The sequence below is a fragment of the Panicum virgatum genome, chromosome 5K, assembly GCF_016808335.1.
Source record: "Panicum virgatum strain AP13 chromosome 5K, P.virgatum_v5, whole genome shotgun sequence".
NCBI classification, from domain to species: domain Eukaryota; kingdom Viridiplantae; phylum Streptophyta; class Magnoliopsida; order Poales; family Poaceae; genus Panicum; species Panicum virgatum.
The window spans coordinates 15,012,846-15,038,610 of NC_053140.1; the positions used below are offsets into that span (position 1 = coordinate 15,012,846).

Genomic DNA, 25,765 nt, shown 5'->3' on the forward strand with positions numbered 1-25,765 from the left:
CGTCCTGGGCAACGGAGGAAGCAGGGGCGGGAGGGTGGCGGCGGCCTGGGCAGCAGAGACGGGTGGAGGAGGAGGGTGGGTGGAGGATAAGGTTGAGGCTAGGGATAAACTAGGGTTGAGACTTGGGTTGGGCTGCTTGATGGGCTTTCTATCTAACTTTAGGCCCATTATTCTCAAGTTTTCTTTTTTTTTAGAGATAGTTGATGTGTATGACAAGAAATATATATATATATATAGCACCGCCTAGCAAATCGCCTTGAAACGACTAGGCTCGCCTAAGCTCGCTTAGGCTCTAGGCGGTGGGTCACCGCCTAGAAACCATCTAGCGCCTTTTTGAACATCGGATGCTACTTCCTTTGTTCCAAATTATTTGTTGCTTTGTCTTTTCTAAATATACAGTTTTTACTATACCTACGAACCAAAAAATTGGAGGACATAATCGGTAGAAAAACATTAGAGATAAACTACGGCCATGTCTAAATTCACCACCCTTTCACAGTTTCACTCAGCAGAATACTGCTAAACGGATGAGATCATTGACGTAGCAGTACTGCAAGGAATCCTCGGATCTACTAAACAACCAAAGAAAATCTGCTCCATTGTTTTCACGTGTGTAAGGACAGGAATGTTAGTATTGATCTCCACCATTTGGGCCCAACGGACCAAATGGACCCTGACTCGCGCCCTGATCGGGGGCACCCAGCCCATGGAAGGCTGGTGGGCCCCCGTCGCGCAGCCCCATAAAAGGAGGTGAGGACCAGCGGCACTAGGCACGAGGTTCGCCGCTGCAGCTAGAGTTCCCACCATCCAAAACCTAGACCGATCAGAGAGGGGGGCTGAGAGCGACGGGAAGCGCCACCGGCTCGGCGTCGCCACTGGCCGGCGCCTCTGTCACCTCTGCATCAAGCCGCCGTCATCCTCTCCGACTCCGGTGCCCCTCCGACCGTCGTCACCGCCACTGCTTCGACTACTCCGGCGGACTCCGACCTACACGGCGGCAAAGATGGCGACATTTCTTGCTCTGTAAAGGCCTCTCCCACTCGATCTACTCCTAGATGTGTAAATAGGATCTTTCATTGGCATCAGAGCCGATCTATCGAGTAGATCGATTTGGAAAGGATTCTTTTGCGAATCGACAGAAACAGAGACAGAACAAGATGCAACTCGATCTCGAATCGAAGTTGAAAGTTGAAAGCAATCACTAACCCTAACAAAGAAAGAGCAGAGGGCACGCACCTGCTGCTGCTCCACCGCCATCCATGGCTGCGCGGAAAGAAAAGCCAGGGCATCGGCTCGCCGGCGTGCCATAGCCTCCGCGTGCGGGAAGAAGACCCGAGCCGCTGCTCCATGCGGGCTTGGGCACCGATGCAAGGCCGCTCGACGGCGGCGCGTCCGCACACGAGCGGGCGCGCGCGCCGGCGAGGGGGTCTGCACCGACGCTGCCGTCTCCACCGGTGAGCCGCATCGGCCACTACCGCTCCGAATGACGCGGCAGAAAGAAAGGGGGGGTGGACGGAAAGAGAAAGGAAGGCACCGGGCCCTTGCGTGCGACCATGGCGAGGGGGCCGGCCTGTCGCGACGCGCCGGCGAGGGCTGCCGCCGGACCCGGCTCGGGAGAGCTTAGGGATGGAGAAAAGTGCGCTAGGGTTTGGGGAGGATGCACCGGCCGCCGGTTTTTGCCTCGCCGAAATCGGCGGGTGGCCGTTCGATCCCATCCGACGGCGGCTGGCGGCCGGACCGGCTCCAGGCTTGCGAGCTGGGCCATGGGCCGGCTTAGCGGGCTGTGAAGGCATGTCGAGGCCGACTCGGCCCAGCGAGTTGAGCCGCGAGCGGGCCGAGCGCTGGCCGTTGGGCTGCGCGGGATGCTGCGGGCCGAGACAGCTTTTGTCGTTTGGGCTGGAGGCAGAGTATAGCACAGTAAGTTTTTGTCAATAGTTTTCTTATTTTTAGAAGCAATTTTTGATGAAATATTAGATAGTTTGATCTCCATTCAATTTTGCACCAATGTGTAATTTTGTTTAGAGATTAGAATGAGTACAGTAATGCTTAAAAGTTTTACATGTGTTTGCTGTAAAGTTTGAAAGTTGTTGCTCTTAATTTTAATTGAAAGCAACAAGAGAATTACTTTTGAGAGCATGATTAAAGAACTTACTTTGAGTAAGTTTTGTATAGTTTTATCTCTAATCAATTTTGAACCAACGAGATAAATTGTTTAGAGAGAAAATGAGTACAAAGTATTGTTTCTGAAAAGAAAGAAAAGTTTTCCGCTGCCACAAAGAAAGGAAAATATTTATGTTTTCATACAATGCTATCTTTCAATTAAGTCGGAACCAACGAGAAGATTTAATTGGAAGAATAGCCCAAAAGTCTTAAATGAGTTTTTCTCTGTGGGGAAAAGATAGAAAAGCTTCCGCTGTTTAAAGTTAAAGTTGAGTTTTGGTATTTTTTTATGCCATTTGGAGTCTCAAAGTTGAGCATCACTGGAATTATAAAGATAATTCTCAAAGAAGAGAAATTTTAAAGTTAATTATGGTATTGTTATTTTCTGACCAATGTTGATGATAACAGTACTATAATTTTTCATGAATCATACCTTAAAGTTTAAAGTCTCTGGTAAATCTTGCATCAAAGTGACCATTTTCAGAGAATAGATAAAGAACTGCTCTTAAACTAGAAAAAATATATTTTCTAGTTTTTGTTGCAATAAAGTTGATTATCCTCTAATTAAATTCGAACCAACGGGAGAATTTAATTTTGAGAAGCAGATATATGGTTTTAAAGTTTATTGAGTTTTCCATACATTGATTCCGTTTCTGCCCAACGGTGATACAGAATTAATTTAAAAGATTATTCTATTTCTGCCCAACGGTGATTTAGAATAGAACTTAAAGTATTGATTATTGACTTTTCAGACAAAGAGTTCTATGTTGTCCTTGATGGACTAAAGACATTGAACTGGGTACTTGTGACTCAGAAAGAAAGAAGGTCATTACATAAGAGAATATATTCTCTGTAAAGAACGGCTTGATAGGAAAAGGACTCAGGATATTTATCCAAGAAGAGTAGATAAAGCAATAAGAGTTCATTTTGAGAAATGTCTCTTATGTACTCTCTATCAAGAAGAATTCATTTTGAGTTCATTCAAAGTTGTGATAAGTCAATACATGTTTAATTTGATCAACGTCGGATTAAGCATGTGTGTCATGGAATATTCAGATTTATTTCTGAATTTTGATATGAACTGATCCTGACATTTTTGTTTGGAAAAGTATGAAATAACCCGCATGACGGAATAAAGTTGGCATAGTGCTAATCCTGCATGGCGGGAGAAAGTTGTGATGACTCATGTACTGGTTTATCCCACACTGGGAGAAAAGTTTGGAGTAGTTTTGCTATTCTAGAATTGATCGGGTACTTCTATTGTGTCACAGTGATTAAGCACTCAATGAGTTTAAAAAGAATGGAAAGTTGCATGCGAACCTCAAGATAAGAAAGATATGCGAGCGTGACTTGCTAAATTACTAGTAATAAAGGACTCTATTAAGTTCGTGAAGTGAATCGAGGAAAAGGTACTGCCATATTGAATAAAGGACTCTATTGAGTTTTCAAAGTAAAATGAGTAAAAAGTACTCCCATACAAAGTAACAAATTAATTGATTCTGCATGTCGTAATCATGTGGATGAAATAAGAAATAAAAGTTTCCTCATTCACGAAAGTTGAGAATAGTTTTCGAAATTGTGGCAGAAAAGTTCATGCCACATTTCGAGGGGGAGAAATGTGAGATAGTTAGAAAGATACTCCTCTGAAATGTGCATTGAAAAGCAAGAGGTGATCTATTAAAATTGAATGTGACCGTCAGGGGGAGTACAACGGTCACTATACTGATACCCCTATGTAAAGAAATGGCTAAATTCCAGTATTTATGCTGGACGACCCTCAAAGATAGTAAGATGGTGCTTACAGAGCACATATAAAGTTTTTAACAGATAACCCAAATAAAGAGATTTACTGATACGCCATATTTACAAAATATGGCAAAATCTGGGGGAGCATGGTAAGCTTTGAAGAGAAGTAGAAATGCGTGTCCACTTCGATGATTCAGGAGCAATAAGTTTCTCATACTTGTTGATGTTGTATACAACACCTGTTGTTAGCTTTTCAAAGAAGATGAATAATATAAAGAAGGGTCTTGTTATGCAAGAGCCTATAGAGTCTATTGCCTTTTGGCAAAGAGCAACAACAACCATATATAGAAAACAATGTACCAAGAAAAGAAATGGAAGTTGATTCCACCTCATTTGAAGAAGTCACGAGAATTCTATGGGCTAAATCCATGGAAAAGGAAAATAATTCCTAAAAGAGTCACCACAATAGGTTGTAATGGACCTACAAAGAGAAATGTGACTCTAGAGGAAATGATGAAAGATATAACACAAGGCTTGTGACAAAAGTTTCACACAAAGAGAAGAAATATTTACATGACACTACTTGACGTTTTGTCATGGAAAGAAAGAATATATGAGATACCACAAGAAGAAACTCATTTAAAGCCTTGAGATGGTGGTATCTAAAGTTCATAGAAATAGTAAGAAAAATTTGGGTTTAAAGAGATTGAGGAGGACAATAGTTTTTTAAAGAAAGTTTTAAAGAAAGTTAAAGAATGGGAAATTTTATTTCCACAACTTAAAGATAACACCCTACCCATTAGTAGTGGTGTTAATATGCTATTTCAGATAAAGAATTCTTGTCCTCAAATTTTTATCTCGGTGGTTGGTTTTCATTCTAAGAATTGAAACTCATTGAGATAAAAAAAAGGGGTATTATGGTTACAACAAAGGCATACTTAGAAAAGATTCTAAAGAAATGAAGTATGCAAAGGAGTAAACCTACGCCTGTTCCTATTGTCAAGGGTAATGGTTTTGGGAACCTTAATGTTCCAGGAATCCATATGCTTCAGCTGTTGGAAGTTTTACAGGCGCGCAAGTAAAGAACTTACCCTGACATATTTTGTGTATCCGGGTTATTTTGGCAAAAGTTCAATCCAGATATAGATCACTGGAACAAAATTGAGAATGTCGGCCTCATGCTAAGTTGGAAAGATCAAGTACTCTCAAAAGATTGTGAGTACAAAAGTAGAACATGTGAAATGTGTAGCGAAATCCACAATTGTCGCTAACTTTCACACTTGGAGGTTTTGTGTGGAAAAGCTCCAAAATGAAATAATTATCATCAATGTGAAGCAAAGACATGGTATAGCATGATACGAGGCCGAGGGACAGGCAAAATAGTTAAGGGAACCTTTACCCGGAGTTGATAATGGTTGACAGCAGCAATAACCATTAAAATAGTTTGCTCCTGTGACAACAAGTCAACTGTGGTGCCAAACACATTGACACAAAGTTATACGTTGTAAAGGAGAAAGTCCGGAATCATGATTGAAATGGATTGTGAGTTTAAATGACAGAAAGTTGTTGCGGATCCGCTTACTAAAGGCTTGCCGCCCAGTGTGTACAGAGAACACACAGTCGACATGGGTTTACGGTATAGCCTATGTTTTCCGGACAATAAAGGGCCCAAAGTTAAAGTACCTATTTCAGAACCGAAAGGTGTGTTGTAGCTGTTAAGTCTATCGGTTATTGACCGTGACGATGAGGCATGCTCATATGCACTAATCCGTGATGGAGTAGGTAAACAAAGAATAAAAAAAATGTTGAAAGTAAAGATTGAGATAAGTAAAAAGACAAGATGAGATCAAGGGGGAGAATGTTAGTATTGATCTCCACCATTTGGGCCCAACGGACCAAATGGACCCTGACTCGCGCCCTGATCGGGGGCACCCAGCCCATGGAAGGCTGGTGGGCCCCCGTCGCGCAGCCCCATAAAAGGAGGTGAGGACCAGCGGCACTAGGCACGAGGTTCGCCGCTGCAGCTAGAGTTCCCACCGTCCAAAACCTAGACCGATCAGAGAGGGGGGCTGAGAGCGACGGGAAGCGCCACCGGCTCGGCGTCGCCACTGGCCGGCGCCTCTGTCACCTCTGCATCAAGCCGCTGTCATCCTCTCCGACTCCGGTGCCCCTCCGACCGTCGTCACCGCCACTGCTTCGACTACTCCGGCGGACTCCGACCTACACGGCGGCAAAGATGGCGACATTTCTTGCTCTGTAAAGGCCTCTCCCACTCGATCTACTCCTAGATGTGTAAATAGGATCTTTCAAGGAACAGAACACGGCGCAATGAAATGTCCACATCCAGTAACAAGATCAAGCAAGGAAGCATATGATCCCAACAAGGTTTTCAGACATACATGTGCAGTGACCGGCTTGGCCCCCCGGAGTCCGGATTCAGTTCAGTGAACCTGCCCTGTCCAGTTTCATGCCATCCGCTACCCTACCCAACCACGGCCGGCCGCAAATTGAAGAGCATCCGAGAGCTTGGGATCCCAGCCCTGGCGGCCCATACCTGCAAATGGAACGGAGCACTGCTGGATGCAATGAACCTGCCCTAGCTACACCCAGGATGGCACGGCGATGCAACGGGTATGCTGATGACTGACGAGCGACAGACAGATGCCTTCGCTTTCCTTTTGGTGCTCTCTCAAGTGGGCCGGTGGCTACTTGCTTCTTCTTCAGCTATCTTGTTGGGCACTGCGTCACTCTGATCGTGTAATCTGGGCTCGTATAAAGGCAGATCGACCAAGTTGGCGTTGTTTATGGTTTAATTAGCAAGGAGACGAGCTATGCCATCTGATCTAGTATGGCGGCAATTAAGAAAGTCTAATGGACCAGCCAATTCTTATCTTAACTATAGTTTATTAATTTAAGCTGTTCAAGATAGGTGTGCAGTATAGGTTTACAAATGATCGCTGAGGCTCTTAAAAAAACAATTCCATCGGATTTACTTTGGGGATTTATTTGAATTTTGTAATTTTGGTGAGAACTTGTTGCAAGAAAATGAACACTCATAAGTTGCCGATAGGAAACTTTATCATTTATGTTGGATTAATTGGACCAAGTTTATTAAGCCAATTTATCTATTATTGGATTAGTTGGGCCTAGATTTATTAAGTCATTAATAAAATAATTCCAAGACCACCTATGTTACGTAAAGAAGGCTTCAAACCAACTTATAAGGTGGAGTTTGTCTATACCTGATAAGAAGTTGGAGGATAGCAGGGTGCCACATGAGGGTGCCTGCTCGCTCGTCGAGGCATACTAAGTCGAGCCAAGCACGATTTACTTTTGCAACCTCGTTCATTTTGTTCGGCTGGCTGTGGCTGGTTGCTGGTGCTGATTTGCTATGAAAGACAAATACTACTGACTAGCTGATGGCTGGTGGTTGTTATTAATTTGGTGTGAGAGAAAAACACTGCTGCTGGTTGCCAGCACAACAGAGTGGTCCTGGTCATCTGGGCGCACAGTTCGTCGACAGAGAAGGATCCGAAACTCCGCTTTCTTTGAGACTTTGCACCAAGTAGAGGCTGACCAAGTTTTTGGAAGCACATCTCTGCGCAACTGCTCGCTGCGTTCCACTACATCCTGATGACTGCGCACCAGTACTGCCTAATGACTGCGCACCAGTACTGCCTAGAGACACAACTGCACAACGAACATGTGCAGTTAGTATGGCTACATCGACCAAGCTCGACCGACCACTACGAGTGGTCCATTTGAAACAGCGCATTCGGTGCCCTCTGCATTGACCCCGCTTCAACGTACGTATCACCTCTTGAGCTTCCTGTTTCAATATGTTTTTATTGCACGATCACATACCTTTTGTTTGCTATTGTAAAAACATCATGGATCATACTAGTGTTAGTGTCATGTTTTATTTAATGTTTCGGATTAAAATGGATCATTCACTTTCTAACTTATTAGGAAGCATCATAGACTACACGATGTACTTTGGGTTATTTTTCAAAATGTCATAGCTATGTAAGTTATAAGAAAGTACGGGATTAACTTGGCTTGATATTTTCAATTTTCACGCAGAAGCAGCTAATCAGATGATGCAACGGTTATTGTGTGACAATGATGATTAGAGTCCCCGAATTGGTGGCTGTATTTTATTTATGCAAACTTGAAATATTTCTACCTTGTTAGAAAATGTTTGGGTTTGAAAGAAATCAATACCTTTTAGAAATACAATCAAGATGATGCGGACACGCAAAACACAAAACGCTCCACATGGATGGACACACTCACACATACAAACACTTATACAAGATTGGACCGGCAACTCGATATATACTGTTTCATCCAAGAATAAATTCAGATAAACATGACATAACTTTAGTTGGACAGGTACTTGATTCAACTAAAGAATCTTTAGGCTGTGTTTAGTTCCGTTTTCCAAAAAATTTGGAAATTGAATCTTGGCATTTAGATGTACTAAATAAAATTTATTTATAAAACTTTTTATACGGATGGGTTCTAAATCGCGAGACGAATCTAACGAGCCTAATTAATCTCTCATTAGAGATTATTACTGTAGCACGATGTTGTCCAATTATGACCTAATTAAGCTTAAAAAATTCGTCTCGAAATTACACCCGGGGGTTATGGAATGAGTTTTGTCAGTTATCCACACTTAAGACTTCTAATTAGTGGTCAAACGTTCGGAATTACTGTAGCACTGGAATTTTTTTGGGATTTTAAGGGGAACTAAACACGGCCTTAATTAACAGCACTAGTAGGAGAGACGAAAACAAATCATTGGTGAATTAATTATATAACACCTGTCGCCTACTGTTTCTTTTATAACACTGTCACCTACTGGTACTGTCTATTGTTTTATTGCTTAACTCCGTGGCATCTCAGCTCCGTTTTCCTTGACTTCGTTTCCTCCAAGACGACGTTGACCCCCTATTTTTTTCTCTTTCCGTTGCATTCCAGTTGTCCAAGCAGCATGATTGACCCCATATACGTGTCATTATATATTTATGTATGATGGAAGAGACAATCATACTTCGTCTGCTACTGTTTCGTTATCATCCAACAAAAAATATGCCAGTGGCCGGCCATGCGCCAACTTTTCACACCCTGCTCCCCCAGAAGGACCCGTGTTGCAAGTTAGTAATAAGTTGGGATGTTAGGTTAAATCCTGCACACGCCATCATCTGACTACATAAAACTACACTAATCCTTTGTCAACTAATCTTAGTATAAACCTAGCTACTCACTCCTTTCCAAATTATATATAGGATATTTTGACAAATTTAGATGCACAATATTTTCTGTATATCTAGACACAGTGTATATATATAGTTGTATAGTAAAATCTAGCACTTTTTTGTCTATAGCACACCACTAAAACGTGGTTTGGTGGGCAGCACATCCCACTCTTCGATTTAGGTTGAAAGACACCGTGAAAATACGAATTTGTATGCGCCACATCATTCCTTAAAAAATAGCTTTTCGAACCGGACATAAGAGAGGGAACAGTAAAAGGACTAAATTGGCCCTTGGAGCGGGTCCCACCCGTCGCCTCCTCACTTCCATTGCGCCATCGCGCCCCCTTGGCCGCACTGCTCGCCGACGCTGGCTGGCTCGTGCTCGTCACAACCAGCGCCGCCGCGCAGATGGAGGCTGCCATCATGCTGGGCTTCCTGTGGATGCAATCAGGCTTTCTGGGGATCCCACGACAGGCGGGAGCAAGGCAGACGGAGCTGGGTGGGCACGGACGATGCGACGTGGTCGCTGGCTCCATGTGATGGGCGGACGCGCGCACGACGGCCGCCGCGATCGTGGGCTCCTCCAGGGCGGCGCGGTCGCGGTCTCCTCCACGCCCGCAGCTGTCGCCGCCCTCCACCCTCGCGCCGGCAGAAGCCGAGCAGCAGCAGAGGTCGGAGGAGAAGAGAGGATGAAGCAAATAAGTGTGTGTGGGAATATGATGAAAGGTGAGTTCAAGAGTAAAATGGTCTTTTCATCCTTTTTTGAGCCACTAATGTTTAGTTTATTCAGTGTGGTGTATAGCAGACCAATGCACTCTTTCACAGTGTGCTGAATACTAAATCGAGTTTGACGATGTATGATGTACAAAACCATGCTTTTTGCAGTATACTTTGGACAAATTTCCCAGAAATTTATACATCTAGAAAAATCAAAACGACTTATAAATAATTTGGAACGGCTGGAATAGCATCCAATATGTGACAGGCTGACAGCACGATCGAATACACGCAAAGCCTGCATCCCGGGGCAAAGAAAAAAGAGCAGCAAATTAAAAGGCCACACGCCTTCTTTTAGCTAGATTACACGTCCGAATTTTCCCCAAATCGCCTCCTCGCTGTCGAGGCGCGAGGCGTCTCCCGGCGGTTTCTGCCGTCGACACACGTCCCAGCCGGCGGGGGAACATGCAGGGATCAGCCCATTTGCTCGCCGGCGATTCTATATTTGTCACGTATCTCCTACCATATCTAGGGCAATCGCTTGATCGCTTATTTAACTGGAGGCATTAGGTGGAAACGCACCGTTTCTTCAGAGGGCGACGAGTACTCGATGGATTAGTTTAGTCGGGGGACGAGATTACGGACGATACGCTCAGCCCATACTGCTGTCTGATGCTGGATAGCCACCGTTGTTTTGGAAATCGACACCATCGTCGCTAGTGAGCACACTGCTGCCTAGTCAGAGTACAATTATATTCCTGCTGCGTCCTGTTCTATTCTAGAATCTAGATCGCTTTAGTTATATATATATATAAAGTTTAAATTTATCTATTTTTGATGATTTTATATAAAAAATAAAATAAAAATACACCAACTACAACATGGAATCATCTCATTAAATCCATCAGTTCATTTAGTTGGTATTATAAATCTTAATATATTTCTCTATATACCTAGCTAGTCAAAGGGAATATATCAGGTGCAAACCAACTTTTCCGTGCAAACCGTGCAAACTTCAATCTGAGCCATCGTATTAACATGCAAGGGGAGGGGCGTAGGGGGTGGGAGGGGGGATTTGTAGAAGTGTGATTACCCAATCCAAGAGCGGGCGATTAATTGTAAAATTACCCAATTCCCTATGCCCCTTGGATGTTGATCCGATGGCCCAGATTGAAGTTTGCATGGTTTGCACAGAGAGGTTGATTTGCACCTGATATGTTCTCCTAGTTAAAATAGGAGAAATTTGATTTCGGATAAAATTAAAGTTGATGGATATAGCCACCTGCAGTTAGTTTTTTTAAAAAATACATGTATCTTGTTAATTTTCGGAATAAATAACTTGGACATTAGTTAGACTAGTAGGTCATGTAGCTGATGGATAAATTAAAGCCCTATGAGACGATGCTGTCAACTTGCATAGCTTTAGTGCTACGTATGTGCATGCATTAGACTAGTATAGGTCATGTAGACGATGGATATGTGCATTCGCTTTCCTTATGTGGGAGCTGATGGGCGTCGCCAAATGAAGACGCATCTTATTAGGTTCCTTAGTTGGAGTACCGAATAAAAAACCGCTCAACTTTTGGTTAATCGTCATTTAACCGACACGTCAATTAAACAAAAATTCTACTTCCCCCACTACGTACAGAATCTCGCCGGCCGGCCGGCCTCTCATCAGCAGGGTCTCCAGCACGGTCAAGATCCACCCATTATATTTGTCTAGAGCATTCAACTAACTTACCATTATACTTTCAATTAGCCAGGGAAAATTTTCACCCATCTTGTAGCCACATGAAAAATTATCTTCTTGTTCCTCGGTCCCTTTAATTTCGTTCTTCACCACGCCTCATCTTTCGACGTATCTCTCCCTCCCTCCCTCTCTCCTTCCTTCCTTCCTTCGTGTCACTTCAACCACACTATCGACGACACTTCGATGATATAGCCACGTTTCGTTTTTTTCGTCTCCTGATCACTCTCCTCCCTTTTGCACGTTTCTTTGTTAGCCTGTGCGAAAGACTCCCACGTAGCCTCGTCTGTTAGAAATATAGGTATTTTCGGAGATATTTTAATTTCAAAATTAAACATGTGAATAAACAATATTTCTATGACTATTGTGAGTGAAACATAGCATGTGCAAATGTTCAAAATTAACATAAACATAAACAGAATGAAACACATGAGTTCCATATTGTACCCCAAGGCAGGACCAGTGCCGGAGGCATTGGGTGCGCCGTCACCGGCTGGAATAGCATCCATGCTATTCGACTGGCCTTACTTGAAGTAGTCGAACGATGTCGATGCAGGACGATGTTCACAGTGCAGTCCCACGAACGACCACCAGGAAGTAGATGAAGTAGTTGTTCTGGGCGCTAGGATGTAGTCGTTGAGGCCACCAAGAAGTAGAGGACGTAGTCGTTCGGGAGCCTTGCGAGCAGTCGCGTCAAGACGCTCCCCAAAAACCTGATTGCCCCGCTATCCCGTGCAAGACCTTCAGCGGGCAATGGTTTCGGAGGCCTGCTCTCGCTAGGACTGTGCGCGCAGTGCTAGCGATGGAGATTGCAGAAAGCAGTAGAGGGAGAAGGGAGATGTCTCCTAAGTAGGAGTACCTGAAGCAAGTGCTTGAGTGAGTGAGAATGAGAGGAGAGTGGGCTGGTTTATATAACCGTGCGGCACCATCAGATTCAACGAACTTGGACGTTTTTAGGTGCAATAATGACTATAAATTTGCACCATTAACTAGCCATCAATCCTCTATTTTAATCACCAATATTTACCTCCTCATAATTCCCTAGCATTAGTAGTTAGTTTTAATTCTTTTATATTGAATTATTGAATAAATTCCAACTTCATCATCTCATAGTGCTGACTTCCCCTTACCTATAATAGGGGGTGAGAATCAAACTTGGACCTCGAAACTCTACATACGTGTTGCCCAGGGTGTCCCTTCCTTTTGTATCGTTGTTTTTTTTATAATTGTACATGAATTATATGCAATACTAGTCTATCAATTTATGCAGGAGTATGGGGCTAGTAATTTTAAGGATAAAGTCCATTTTTGGCCATTCAACTCTTGCCTTGGTTTGATTTTGGCCATTGAACTCTAAAACGGGGTATCTTTGACCACTCAACTATGAAAACCATTTATTTTTTACCATCGGGCTGTTTTGGTGGCCGGTTTCGCTGACGTGGACGCCACGTGGCAGTGAGACCCACCTGTCAATGTTACCTCCCTCTCTCTCTTCTCTCTATCTCCCTCTTTCTCTCTCCTGTTTCAATGGATCCCGTCGGCGGCGGCGGCGACCCACGGCACGGCGGCAGCGCCCTAGCCGAGCGGCACGAGCCCGAAGTCCGCGAAGTGAGGCTTGCCCTTGACCTCGATGGCGTGTACGGACAAGAACCGGTCGATGGCGTCCTGCGGGGATGCAGCGTAGCAGTTGGCGACGGCGAGGCGGCCAGTGCAAGCTTCGCAATGCAAGCTTCGCCGCGGGCTAGTGCCGCCGGCTGGACGACCCAGAGCTCCGCCGCAGGCCAGCACCATAAGACCCCGGCCCCTCCATTCTCCCCACTCGCCCCTTCCTTTATTCTACCTCTCACCACGAGCACGAGCAAAGCAGAGCAGAGCAGAGCCGAGCCGCCGGACTTTGTCGCCACCCTAGGCCACCAAACTCAAATCCCCCTCTCCCAACCCTCCTCTACCCTCCTTGCTACCTCAACAACCTGCTCCTGATGAGCTTCAACCCAGTCCCGGCTGTGAATCGAAGTTCTCCGTCCGCCATTGGCGCCGGCGGGACCGAGATCCACCCGTAGGCGAATTCCCACCTCCGGCTCCCATTTTCCTTGTCCAACAGCTCAAATCGAATGTAAGCGAACTCCTAAAGCTCATGCCCTCCACGTTCCACCGGTTTCCGCGCTCATCTATGGAGCTCGCCGCCGGCCGGAACCCCCTCCTCGCCGCCGACCATGTTTGGCCGTTGCTTCTCACGCACATCACCCACCATTGAACTCGCCTTGCTGCGTAGATGCTAAAGGTGCAACTCCTCGCCGCCGTACGGCTCGCCACCAGCAGTGAGCTGTGGCTCGCGTGCCGCCCCCGCGTCAGTGCGTCCGAGCGCCTCTCGAGCCGCGGCGAGGCGGGCACGCCGTGGACGGTTCGCTCCCAATGGTCCGCAGGTCAAGAAGTTCGGACGTCCGCACCGGCAACCCCTGCTGCTCCACCGCCGCAGGGCTCCCCTGCTCCTCGACCAGCTCGCCGGAGATCCGGCCCGCTCCTCTGCCGCCGGCCACGAGCTCGAATCAGCCGGCCTGCGCTGGAACAGGGAGGGGAGGCGGCGACCCGGAGGAGGCCGAGGAGGGAGGGAGTCGGCCATGGACGCGGCGGCTGCTCTGCCCCAACTCCAGGCCCCTGCTCGTCAGAGAGAGAGAGGAGGGAGAGAAGAAATAGAGAGATGAGAGAGAAGAGAGGAAAATGGGCTGACATGTGGGTCCCACTGCCACATGTCATCCAAGTCAGCGAAACCACCTTTCGAAACAGCCGAATGGTCAAATATGAACGGTTTTGATAGTTCGATGGTCAAGGATACCCGGTTTTGGAGTTGCATGGTCAAAATCAAACTCGGGCAATAGTTGGATGGCCAAAAATAGATTTTTTCCTAATTTTAAAATACATCATCTTACTATTACTAATTAGAGGTTTCTTTTGAAGCCTCACATGAACCCACCTAGGATCCTAGGTGGGTACTTAAAAAATAGAGAAATCACTATGTAAAAAATGACCTATAGTGACGTGCACAAATGTAACATGTTGTTGTTGTACATCACCTTTATTATTTGAGTGACGCGCAAAGATGATGCGCGTCACTTTTTACCTTTTGGTGGCCTCTCTAAAACATTGCCGTCACCTTTGTTATGACATAGGTGACGTGCAACATCAAAACACGTCACCTTTGTTATAGGCGACGGGCCACATTTATGGCTCGTCACCTATAAGTTTGATATTGGTGACGGGCAACATTAAAACATGTCACCTATAAAGTTAGTATAGATGACAGAATTTAATAAGTAAAAAGTGACGGTCAACATCAAAGCGCGTCACCTTTGTGATGATATAGGTGACGTGCAACATCAAAGTGCGTCACCTTTGTGACTTTTATTAATATTTGAACATGCAATTTTTAAAAAATTCAAATTGTCTCAAATAAAAAATTAGTCTATACAAAAGTTGTAGGCCTCAACCAGATCTACAACTTTGTAGTTCAAAAGTTTTTCAGTTGAGGTTGTTTTGGCACCCAAATATATGGTTTAAATTTTGAATTTTAAAATTTCAAAATTTTCAAATGACCTCAGATGGAAAAAAAAAGTATATACAAAAGTTGTAGCTCGCCACTAGATCTATAACTTTGTAGTTGAAAAGTTTTTCATTTGAGATCATTATAGGTGTGAAACAGGTTATACAAGATATTAAAAAGTGATGATAAAAGAAAAATATCTCATTGTTGGTCACATGTGATGGTGTAGCCCAGTGGTAGGGAAGGGTACGCACGAGGCTGAGGTTGTGGGTTCGAATCCTGATAATACCGGAAAAAATCGCAACTCGCTGGGGAAAAAGAAAATAATTTTTTGATTTTTATTCATACTGCAAATATTTATTCTAGCACGCAAAAGAATGATGCATGTCACCTATGTGTTGACATAGGTGACGGCTCATACTAATACCCGTCACCTTTTATGTACATAGGTGACGGGCTTTTGTCCGTCACTTTTCTGTTCTAATCAGTGGCGATGTACAAGTGACGGGCGCGATACCCATCACCTTAGAGAGATGACGCTCATCACTATTGGCATTTTCTCACATAGTGAATTCTAAAATTTTTCAAAAAAATCAGAAACATTCTGCCATCAATCCGATCACTCTAATCGTAATATTCATTGGATCTATTATTTTTCCTAATAAAATTATCCACCTCTGTCATTGTGTAAATGTACTAAAGTGATATTCTAAACATGTATCTAAATTACTCACCTCTGTCATTATAAAAAAATAAAGTAACCCCTAATCTTCATGTAAATTACCCACCCGTGATATTATAAAAACAATACAAATAACTCCCTGAATTTTTATATAAATTATACAATTATATAATTATTAAAAATTAAATTAACCTCTAAATCTGAATCTAAATTATATAATTATAACAAAATATTAAAGTGCACCAATATAAACTTCTAAATTACTATTTCTATAATTATAATATATTATTTATTTTATTATTTAGGACGAGTTTTTTCTACACTCGCGTGTAGCTACTCTCATCATCAGTATACCAACGTCTGTATGTCCGCATACTCATTTATCACTTTGAGTATGTTCATATACTTATTTTAAGATACTTCAAAAGTATATACATGAAAAAATTTAAAAGCAACCCTATATTTTAAATATACTATAATTATACTTTAGTATTAGTATATAAAATAAGTATGTCGATATATTCTATATATGGTCACATTCCCAACATATATCTCATCATAGATATTCTAGTATGAATACATACTCCGCGTACATACTTTTCGTTGGAGCAGATACGTCATGTATCCTGAGATACAAACATTGGAGTAGCTACAAGCAAGTGTAGAAAGGAATTTTCCTTTATTTAAATATACTACCCACTATATGTGTCATTACATATTCATGTGCGATGAATACCAGTTCATAAAACATGGTTCAATTAAATATATATCAAACACACATGATGGTATGATGCAGGATGAAATTTATTGTAAATAGAGGTTGATAAATATGTATTTTAGAGTACGTTTTAGAATACTTAATAGATCAAAGACAAAGAGGGTGTGAAATAGATAACTACAATTATCACCTATATATTTTATTTTTATATTAATTCTAATTAGTCCGTGCTGGAGCATGGGTTGATAGGCTAGTTGTTAAAAATTGTAATTAAATAAGTATGGAACCCACAACTAATCAAACTTGCTTATCTTTGCTCACCCTCTCTATGTCTCGTTTATCCATATTATAATTGAATACCAATAATACCCCTGAAGTTGTAAATACATGACACTAGGACACCTTCATCGGTTCATTTTCCATCCATTCACAGCTTTCTTATCTTTTACCCCAGCGTGGTATACTTTTGTTACAAGCATCAGTTATACTTTAAGTTAGTTTTTCTATATTAACAGTGGTAGCAGTGAGTAATTTAATATAGAAGCATATATGTGGGTACTTTGGGGTTTGTTTTCTATAAAGACAAAATAGCTAATTTAAATTACCATATTTCGCAAAAAATAATTTTGATGCTTATTTAGTTGTTATTTTAGGTTATTCTTAATAATGGAGGTGGGTAGTTTAGATGCAAATTAGAAGGTTTTTTTATATTCCTTTTAAATATATGGTATATGTGTGTATTATTTGTAAATATTATGAGACTTTTTTTTATAGAAGTCAGCAGGGGAGACCCCCACCTATTTTTATGTAAGTTTTTTTTATTTCATTGATGCATATTTTTAATTCACTCCAATGAGGGGTTGAATCTGCTGAATGTTACTCAATTGCTCTAACCACTAGACTAGAAGTCATTTGGTTAGAAATATAATGAACTTACTTTAGATTATTTTCATATTAACATATGTGGGTAATCCATAGATTTAGAGAGTTTTTAGACTATTTTCATGTGGATAATTTTTAGAGAAAAAATGGAACCAACACGATTAGATTCTATGGAATTGATAGAAGCATGTTTCTGGTTTCAATGAGATGGTCGGGTGTCTTTGATTTTTATGAGAATTTTTAAAATTTATCTTTTTTTCCCAACATGTCTTATGAGAATTAGCATAGAGCCTCCAAAAAGAATAAATATGTATGAGTAATACTGCCCCCTATGGTTCCCGCTCGTTCTCAAAATAAATTTAACAGTCAACACCAGATTTGGGCTCACTTTGACTAGGGCGGTCATGTGGATAAATTTTTAGAGAATGGAATCAACAAGATCATAGAATTGACAGAAAGCTGTCCTTGATTTTATGAGATGGGCGGGTGTCTTTGATTTTGATGAGAATTTTAGAGTTTATCTTTTTTTCCCCTAACATGTCTCATGAGAATTAGCGTAGAGCCTCCAAAAAGGATTAATATGTATGAGTAATAGTGCCACCAAATTTGGGCTCACTTTGACTAGGGCGTGCAAGAAGTAAGAGCCGAGTTTCATATGTTTTGCTTGCTTGGCTTTCATTATTATTACCACGTCTGTTTTGCCAAATTATGTAGGAAATATAGTTCCTGCACAGCTGCTAGTGTAACCGCATTTTAGACACAGTAGCACTGCCATATCTGATTTCAACGGTCTAGATCAAAATAAACAGTACAATGACTACAGTAGCAGGTATTGAATGGATGCGGTCCGTCCTATCGTCCCCGTTGTAGCAGAGAAAGCACGCGGGCAGTGGACCTCAGCCAATCATGTCAAGGTCGATCGAGGTATAGGTTGTTTGGATCTGGGCCTAATCTTTATACCATATCACTTTAAAGAAAATTTTAGTATTTAAAAATATTAAATAAAATTTAATTACAAAACTAATTGCAGAAGTTTGTGGCTAAACTGCAAGACGAATCTAATGAGGTATACTAATCTATATTCAGCAGATGGTTACTGTATCATTACTGTAGTAAATAATGAATTAATTAAGCTCATTAAATTCATTTCGCGAATTATCACCCATCTTTCAAAAAAGAATTTATAAACAGATCACAGGGGCTAAAAAAAGTCGCGGGAAACAAAAAAACACCATGGCCAACAATTTTCAGGCCACATCTTGGACTAAGTTTATTTTTTTGTTAAGCACACCTATAGGCGGGACAAAAATATAGGAAATCAAAGATATTGCAACGAACTTAGTACCGGCTCAGAAATTTGACACGTCGAACAACAAGCCATATTCTAAGTTCAAATTTTCTAGTCATGGCCTTCCTAGTTCCTAATAACTAATGGCTATATGAACTTTAGAAAAAAAATCACAAATATAGCCACTTACCAAACAGTTTACCATCTTCTTTCCTCCTCGTCTTTATCACATCTCATCTTTCTTCTTATTAGTTCTTATGTGCTTGTTATATTTTGTTCCACTTCCACATTAGCACTGGGCAATGCTTTTTCTTGTCCTATCTATATTGCCACCTTTTCATTAACACTACATTACATCCTACAGGTATGTTTCTTGCGGGTAAAACTTCCATGCAATTTTAATCATGTTAACCGTCGGGGACAAATAATATAGTAAAAAAATTGAGTTTTAACTAAGCATCTCTTCTAAACACCCAATGTTATAGCCGTTGGTTAGGAGAAAACCTTCACAAAAATCTCCATAAAAATAATCTCATTTTCCTCATATCTTTCTCCCCCTAAATTTGGCCATGAATCCGTTGGACGCCGTCGTCCCATCCCATCTCTCCTCCATCCTCCAGCCTAACCCTGTATGATTGGTCCTAAACGTGCGCGGGCGAACCCATGGCTCCCAATAATTGGAGCTCGATGGCTCCTAAATCCCCTACCCCCAAGAAAAAAGCAGAAAAATCGGCAGCCAAAAACAAGCGGCATGGGACCAAAGCCGCTACAAACAAGGAGGGCGGCAAGAAAAGGAAGAAAAAACTCCTGCAATTTGCGCCCCATAAATACTCTCCTCCTCCACTTGCAATCCCCCCTACTCCATTTTTCTTTTCGTCTTCGTCTTGGCACCAGCCTTCCTTCTTGGAAGCGAGAGAGAGAGGAGGGGAGGGAGGAGAGGGAGGCATCGGTGAGCTCGGGAAGGCCCCACCCTTGCCTTCCCCCGGTCACTCACCACGCTCCCCCCTCTCACCAACTCTCTCTCTTATCTCCTTCCAAGATCCCAACTTTTTTTTTTGCCCCACCCATTCTTGCTAGGATCATTCCTTGATCTTTCGCTCGCTCCAAGACGCCCATTCCAGCTCCGGAGATCCGAGCACCTCCTGTGGTTTCCGAGCTCGGAGAGGCCCAAATTCAGCTCGAATTGGAGCTGTTTCTGGCCGCTGAGCTCGAATCAATCCAAGAACAAGCGGCTCGGCAACAAGTGTCCTTGGCTTCCCCCGATCCCCGGGCTTCGATTCGGTCTAATCCGACCTAATTTTATTGTTTTTCCGTTATCTCGCTGCGCTTTTCCTTTCTCCTTCCTGTCGCAAAGTGGGTTCCATCGCGTCACCCCCACGGCTCCTCCGATCGGGCGGCGAAAGAAAGCGGCACAAAAGGGATAAAAAGGAGAGCTCTTGATGCGGTTTTGGTCGTAGCAGCACCAGCAACCCCACTGCTTGTGGCTTCTCCCGCTGTTTGTCCTCACGGAGCAGCGGCGGGCTCCCCGGAGTCGGCAGCGCGCTCCTCCGCCGGCGCGCGCTGATGTTTGCCCTGCTCGCCGCCTTCGTCGTTGCCTGCCTGCTCTTCCTGTCCAAGCCATGCGCGCGTGACATGAGACTGTTCCTCGCCTCCCTGTTCCAGCAACTCGCGCTCTCACTGCTCGGGTTCCTGGCGGGCCTCCGCCTGCTCGGCGGCGTCGCGGCCGCCCCGGAGACCATGCCGCTCATGCCGTCCTTCAAGAGGAAGCGGGCGGCGGCAATGGTGGGGAATGCGGAGGAGGTCGCCGCCGCCGCCGGCGGCGAGCCGTCCGTGCTCCTCGACCTGCCCGAGCTGGCCATCGATTGCATTCTCGAGAGGCTGCCGCCGGCGGAGCTGCGGAGCATGGCCGCCGTCTGCCGCTCCATGCGGGAGCGCTGCCGCAGCGACCACCTCTGGGAGCGCCACATGTCGGACAAGTGGGGCCGCGTCCTGGGGCGCGCCGCCCGGGACGAGTGGAGGGCGCACCTGGCGTCCGCCAGCCAGTCCGGCGCCGCGGGCTCCGCCTCGGGCTGCGGCGGCGGCAAGCGCCGGAGGTGGCTCGCCGCGCTGTCCTGCGTCTGTCCGGTGGTGTCCTGGATGCGGCCCAGGGCGGACAGTGGCAAGTCCTCCGGCCCTGTGCTGGATGATTCCATCATGTCGTGGTATCTGTCCATGGAGAGCGGCAAGTTCTGGTTCCCGGCTCAGGTTTACAACCGCGAGGTACCATCCAATCCCATGTCTCGTCAGTTACTACTAGTTACTGGCAGTTTCACTATTGCAAAGCGTGCTAATTAGCACTCTTTATTTGTGCTCACTACTGCTAATTGCTGTCCAGTTAATGTCCAATTGCCAGAATAAATCTTTAGGCCTTAGTTTGGTTGAATAGACTTGCTTCTTAGGATCCAGCTGAGCTGAATCTCGACGGCTTCATCAGCCTGCAAATGCTAGCTTACATTAATTTCCCCTTTTGAGGCCTGTTACATGCTATGCTGGCTTTACATATTTGTTCATATTGACTATTTCGGCATGTTTGTTGAAGCAAATCCTGAAGCTTCCTTTCTGTTTTGCAGCATGGCCATGTTGGGTTCATGATGTCATGCTATGATGCAGAGCTCAGCTACGATTACCATTCCGACACATTCCGTGCAAGGTATTGATAGCTTTTCTGTTTTCCCACCTTGATGGTCGGGAAGATTGCGTTTATGTTATGATGATTGTGTGATGAACACATAGAACTTAGAAACAAGATTATCTTGGGAACGTATCAGGTGCAAACCAACATATCCGTGGAAACTATGGAAACTTCAATTTGGGCCACCGGATCAACATCCAAGGGGAGGGCGCAGGGGGAGTTGGAGGGGGGATTTGTAAAAGTGCGATTGCCTAATCCAAGGGCGGGCGGTTAATTATAAAATTACCCTCCTCCCCCATGCCCCTTGGATGTTGATCCGGTGGCCCAGATTGAAGTTTGCATAGTTTCCACGGAGAGGTTGGTTTGCACCTGATATGTTCCCGATTATCTTTACCCACTGAAAAATTGCTCGTTCAAACTGCCTCTCTGGCACTTAAAATGATTGATGTGCCAGGTATCCACCACACGGGCGACGAACTGTGGTCTTGGAGGATGGGGTGCAATGGGACAGGGTCAGGGCACCGCCTGTCGACACTCTTGCACATGACCTACATGCCTCCGATTGCCTACATGAACTCCGGCCTGGCGACCATATTGAGATTCAGTGGAGAAGGAACAAAGAATTCCCATATGGTATGTTCCCGAGCACCCAACAATGAAATGCTTGCTTTAGGCTGTGCCAGTGGAATCATTAAACACCGCCATATGGCATATGATAATCTTTTCAGATAGTGGCTAGGAGTTTTTTACCAGTGGATAGTGTGTTCATTCATGCATTTCTATGTTTGGCAGGCTGGTGGTATGGAGTTGTTGGCCACTTGGAGTCATGTGATGGAAATGAGCACTTTTGTCGGTGTCATCTTAGTGGTGAGAATATCTTTAAGCGAAATAGTTAATTTATTGACTTGACTAATAATTGCAGAAGTTGTTGCAAGCACATCTGCTGTTGATAGCCATGAACATGCCTGCATGCCTGCGAAGTCTAAAGAACATTATTATAAAACAATATCATGGTCTCAGACTCATTTTACACATTCATTACAGAAAGCAAAATGGTCAATTAAGATATGTAATATATGTTTGACCATGACTTTGCTAGCAGGTTGTACACTGTGTATTTCTACTAAATAAACTGGACTACCACTTTTTTAATATGATTATGAAAACAGCTGGGTTTAGATATGTATGCGCATGTTCAGCATATTCGATTCTGTGACAGATCATCTATTTCAGACACTAAACTTTCGTTTGTTTGTTTAAAATTGATATATCCATGGGTCAGCATCACATGTTCTGAAATCTGAAGTCTGAATAAAATCTAGTTTTTGACGCTTGTACATGTGCAGAATAACAATCTTTGCAGCTACAATAAGTGGGCTATCAAATTGTTGTTGCTGATCCATTTCGTCTATATGAATAAAAAATATTGTTCATTTTAAAAGTAGTTGAACTCAAATATCTTGTAAACATGCATTCTGAATGGATTGGATACCATTCGAGATTATTCTTTGTAACAGAAGCATGAACATTCATTGAATTGAAGTACTAGTAATTCATTTGAGGCCTTTTTTTTGTTGCAATATTGCTACTTTTAAATAACTTAACCCTTTTTTTTTGTCGCAGATACCGTTGTGCTGGAGTTCAATCAATACACGCCCGGCTCAAGATGGAGGCAAGCGTTGGTGAACAGGAAGGACCACAGGGAAGAGGGCAATGAGGGCGACGGGTTCTACGGCGGGATAAGGAAGCTCCACAGCAAGAATGACATCTCCAAGTGGAGGCAGCTGTGGCCAACAGACATCCTGGAGTAGCAAAGAAGAGACTATTTCGCCATCGCCATTCATCAGATTGCTCAATTGACACACTTTCCATTGACCATTGCTGTGCTCTGTGGACGGCCACTTCCTCTGTCGCGCTGTTGTACACGAGTTAGAACATGAGGTGACAAACAAATCTGGTAGCTGGACACGGGTGTAAACTTATATCATCAGGCATAGACGGCCGCACGGTCACAGGCTGCTTCCTATTCAGGGGGACTGTAAGCCTTCATTGAGCCTCCAGCCAGTATGTGTACCTGTGGCCTGTGCCTTTGCCTGTTGTTGTAGCTGTAGAGCAGAAAGATCAAATGTAAATTACATTTTTTAGCTCAGATTCATGACAGATTGCCAGATTGGTATACCGTGGCTCGTAATTTCCATTTTTGGATTGCGTTTGAATTTTTTGCTGGGCCATTAAAGATTCTGATTGTTGTTCTGGTTGCCAGGTGTGTTTGTGACACTTTGGGGGCCATGTCTTATGTCTCTTCAAGCACCTGGGATCTTTCCAGTTACAATTGTCTGTGGTACAGATGAATTTGAACTGGAGCAATTTTGGGGACTAATGCTCGTAGTTTATTATACTTTTTTTAAAGATTCTGATCTGAATATCTGATGGAGAAATAGGTGCCACATTTAGTCGTAAAATCCTTAGCTAATTGAAATGCCAAAATGTCTTATGGGCCTTCGAGTAATTTACGCCTGGCCCAGAAAGGAAGAGATCCACGTTTTGTTCACATCACATCTTTTTCCTTGTCCCTATCACATTCACGCCATGCTACCCCCATTTTTTTTTTAAAAAGAAAAAACTATTACTATCTGAATAATTTACTTTGTTCGTTTACAGCATATTTAATAAAAATTTCTACTTGTTTTCCTCTCCCAGAATATTTAAACTGGCAAATCTAACCCACCTAATAAAATTTGTCTTTTCCATTTTCTTTCTTGCGCCAATTTAAATAGCTTTGGGTAGGAAAAACAAGAGAAAACGAAGTTTACTTGGTGGTTCAGGCAAACTACTCGTCGCAGTACAGCGGACCGACCTATCGTAACCAATAACCATCGAGTTCATTTCAAGATTGGTGCTAAAGTTCAAGTGTTCAACCCACTCGTCCGAGAAATTCAATTCAGGAGTATAAAAGTGGCATTTCTTTTCCGGATATCTTGGATCACCTGAACCTTCGTTAAAACACATTAAAAGAAAACAAGGGACTGCGCAGTAGCAGCATTAGAGCAACTCCAACAGACTAGCCAAATGAGTCTAGATCTGTAAAAAAACAAAAACATCCCTAAACACACGCATCCAAGAGCTTGTCTATCCTCCTCGTTTCTCCATCTCGATCGGTATTCCACCTTTCCCAGTAGGCATCTTTGCCGAATCTGAGCGGTCACCATCTCCCCGAATCCTGCGCCCCTCCTGCAGTCCCGCCCTCTCGCGCGCCGCTACCTCCGTCCCGCGCCCTCCCGCCATCACACGCGCACTGCCGCCCTTGCTCCCTTCCGCCCTCGCGCCGCCGCTCCGGCTCCCTCCCGCCTCGCGGCTGCCGCTCCGGGCACACCCGCCGTCGGATTCCACGCGCGCACCGACATCCTCGCCCGCCCTGGATGTCGTGCCGCCCCAGTCCGCCCTGGACGCCATGCCGCCCTGCTCTGGATGCCACGCTGGGCGGGTCCGCCACTACTAGAAAACAAGCCTTAGGTCCACCCCAAAAGTACCGGTATGGAGATGAACCGGTACCTATGCATAGGTACCGGTTCATCTCCATACCGGTACTTTTGGGGTGGATGGAATTTATAAATGAGCCTTAGGTACTGGTTGGTATTATCAACCGGTACCTAAGGCTCTCCATAGGTACCGGGTGGTAATTTTTATATTAGTACCGGGTGGTAACACCAACCGGTACCTAAGGCTCGTCTATAGGTACCGGTTGGTACCACCAACCGGTACCTTAGGCTCATCCATTGGTTACTTTAAAAGGCAAATATCTCCTTCTCGATCAGAACAACTATGCAGCTGAGATGGTAAAGGAGCAACGTGCGAGGCTAGAGGTCGCGAGTTTAAGTCCCAACCAAAAAGAATATTTTGCGTGAATTTTGAAGGCTTAGGCACCGGTTGTTTTACCCGGTACCAAAGACTCAGCCTTTGGTACCACTTTGGGGGTACCGGTTGAAAAAACCAGTATCAAAGGCTCCTTGCAACCGGTGCCTTAAGCCGATTTTCTAGTAGTGCGCCCTAGATGCCACGCCGGCCGGGTCCACCACCTCTGCGCGCAACTCCCCTGGCCGCCATGGGCTCTGCCACCTCTGCGCGCGCCTCCTCCAGCCGCCGGCCGCCGCCTTCCATCTGCTCGCCGCGCACACTCCGCCTCCCGTCGGCGCTGCTCGCCCCGTCCGGCCGTGGCGGCAGAGCTCGCGCCCGCGGCGGCGGGAGGCGCGGGCCGCGATGGCATCGGAGGCCACCGAGCCCGTGGAAGAAGCAGGCCACCCAGTCCATGGGAGGCGCGGGCCGCGACGGCGCCGGCAGGAACTGTTGCTGCG

The 25,765-nt window shown here is 44.3% G+C and overlaps 1 protein-coding gene across 1 annotated transcript; it reads left to right on the forward strand.

Moving 5' to 3' along the window:
- Positions 1-19,596: 19,596 nt before the first annotated feature.
- Positions 19,597-23,604, forward strand: LOC120706577 (F-box protein At2g32560-like). The gene is made up of 5 exons (XM_039991256.1): positions 19,597-21,001; positions 21,352-21,431; positions 21,868-22,046; positions 22,206-22,280; positions 23,037-23,604. Exons 1-5 carry the CDS (start codon positions 20,306-20,308, stop codon positions 23,222-23,224), a joined length of 1,218 nt encoding a protein of 405 aa, XP_039847190.1. The 5' UTR covers positions 19,597-20,305; the 3' UTR covers positions 23,225-23,604.
- Positions 23,605-25,765: the final 2,161 nt, after the last annotated feature.

Coding starts and splice junctions, on each gene's coding strand:
- LOC120706577 (XM_039991256.1), top strand. CDS start 20,306: ATGTTTGCCCTGCTCGCCGCCTTCGTCGTTGCCTGCCTGCTCTTCCTG. Junction 22,047..22,205: donor GAACAAAGAATTCCCATATG/GTATGTTCCCGA, acceptor TATGTTTGGCAG/GCTGGTGGTATGGAGTTGTT. Junction 22,281..23,036: donor TTGTCGGTGTCATCTTAGTG/GTGAGAATATCT, acceptor TTTTTGTCGCAG/ATACCGTTGTGCTGGAGTTC.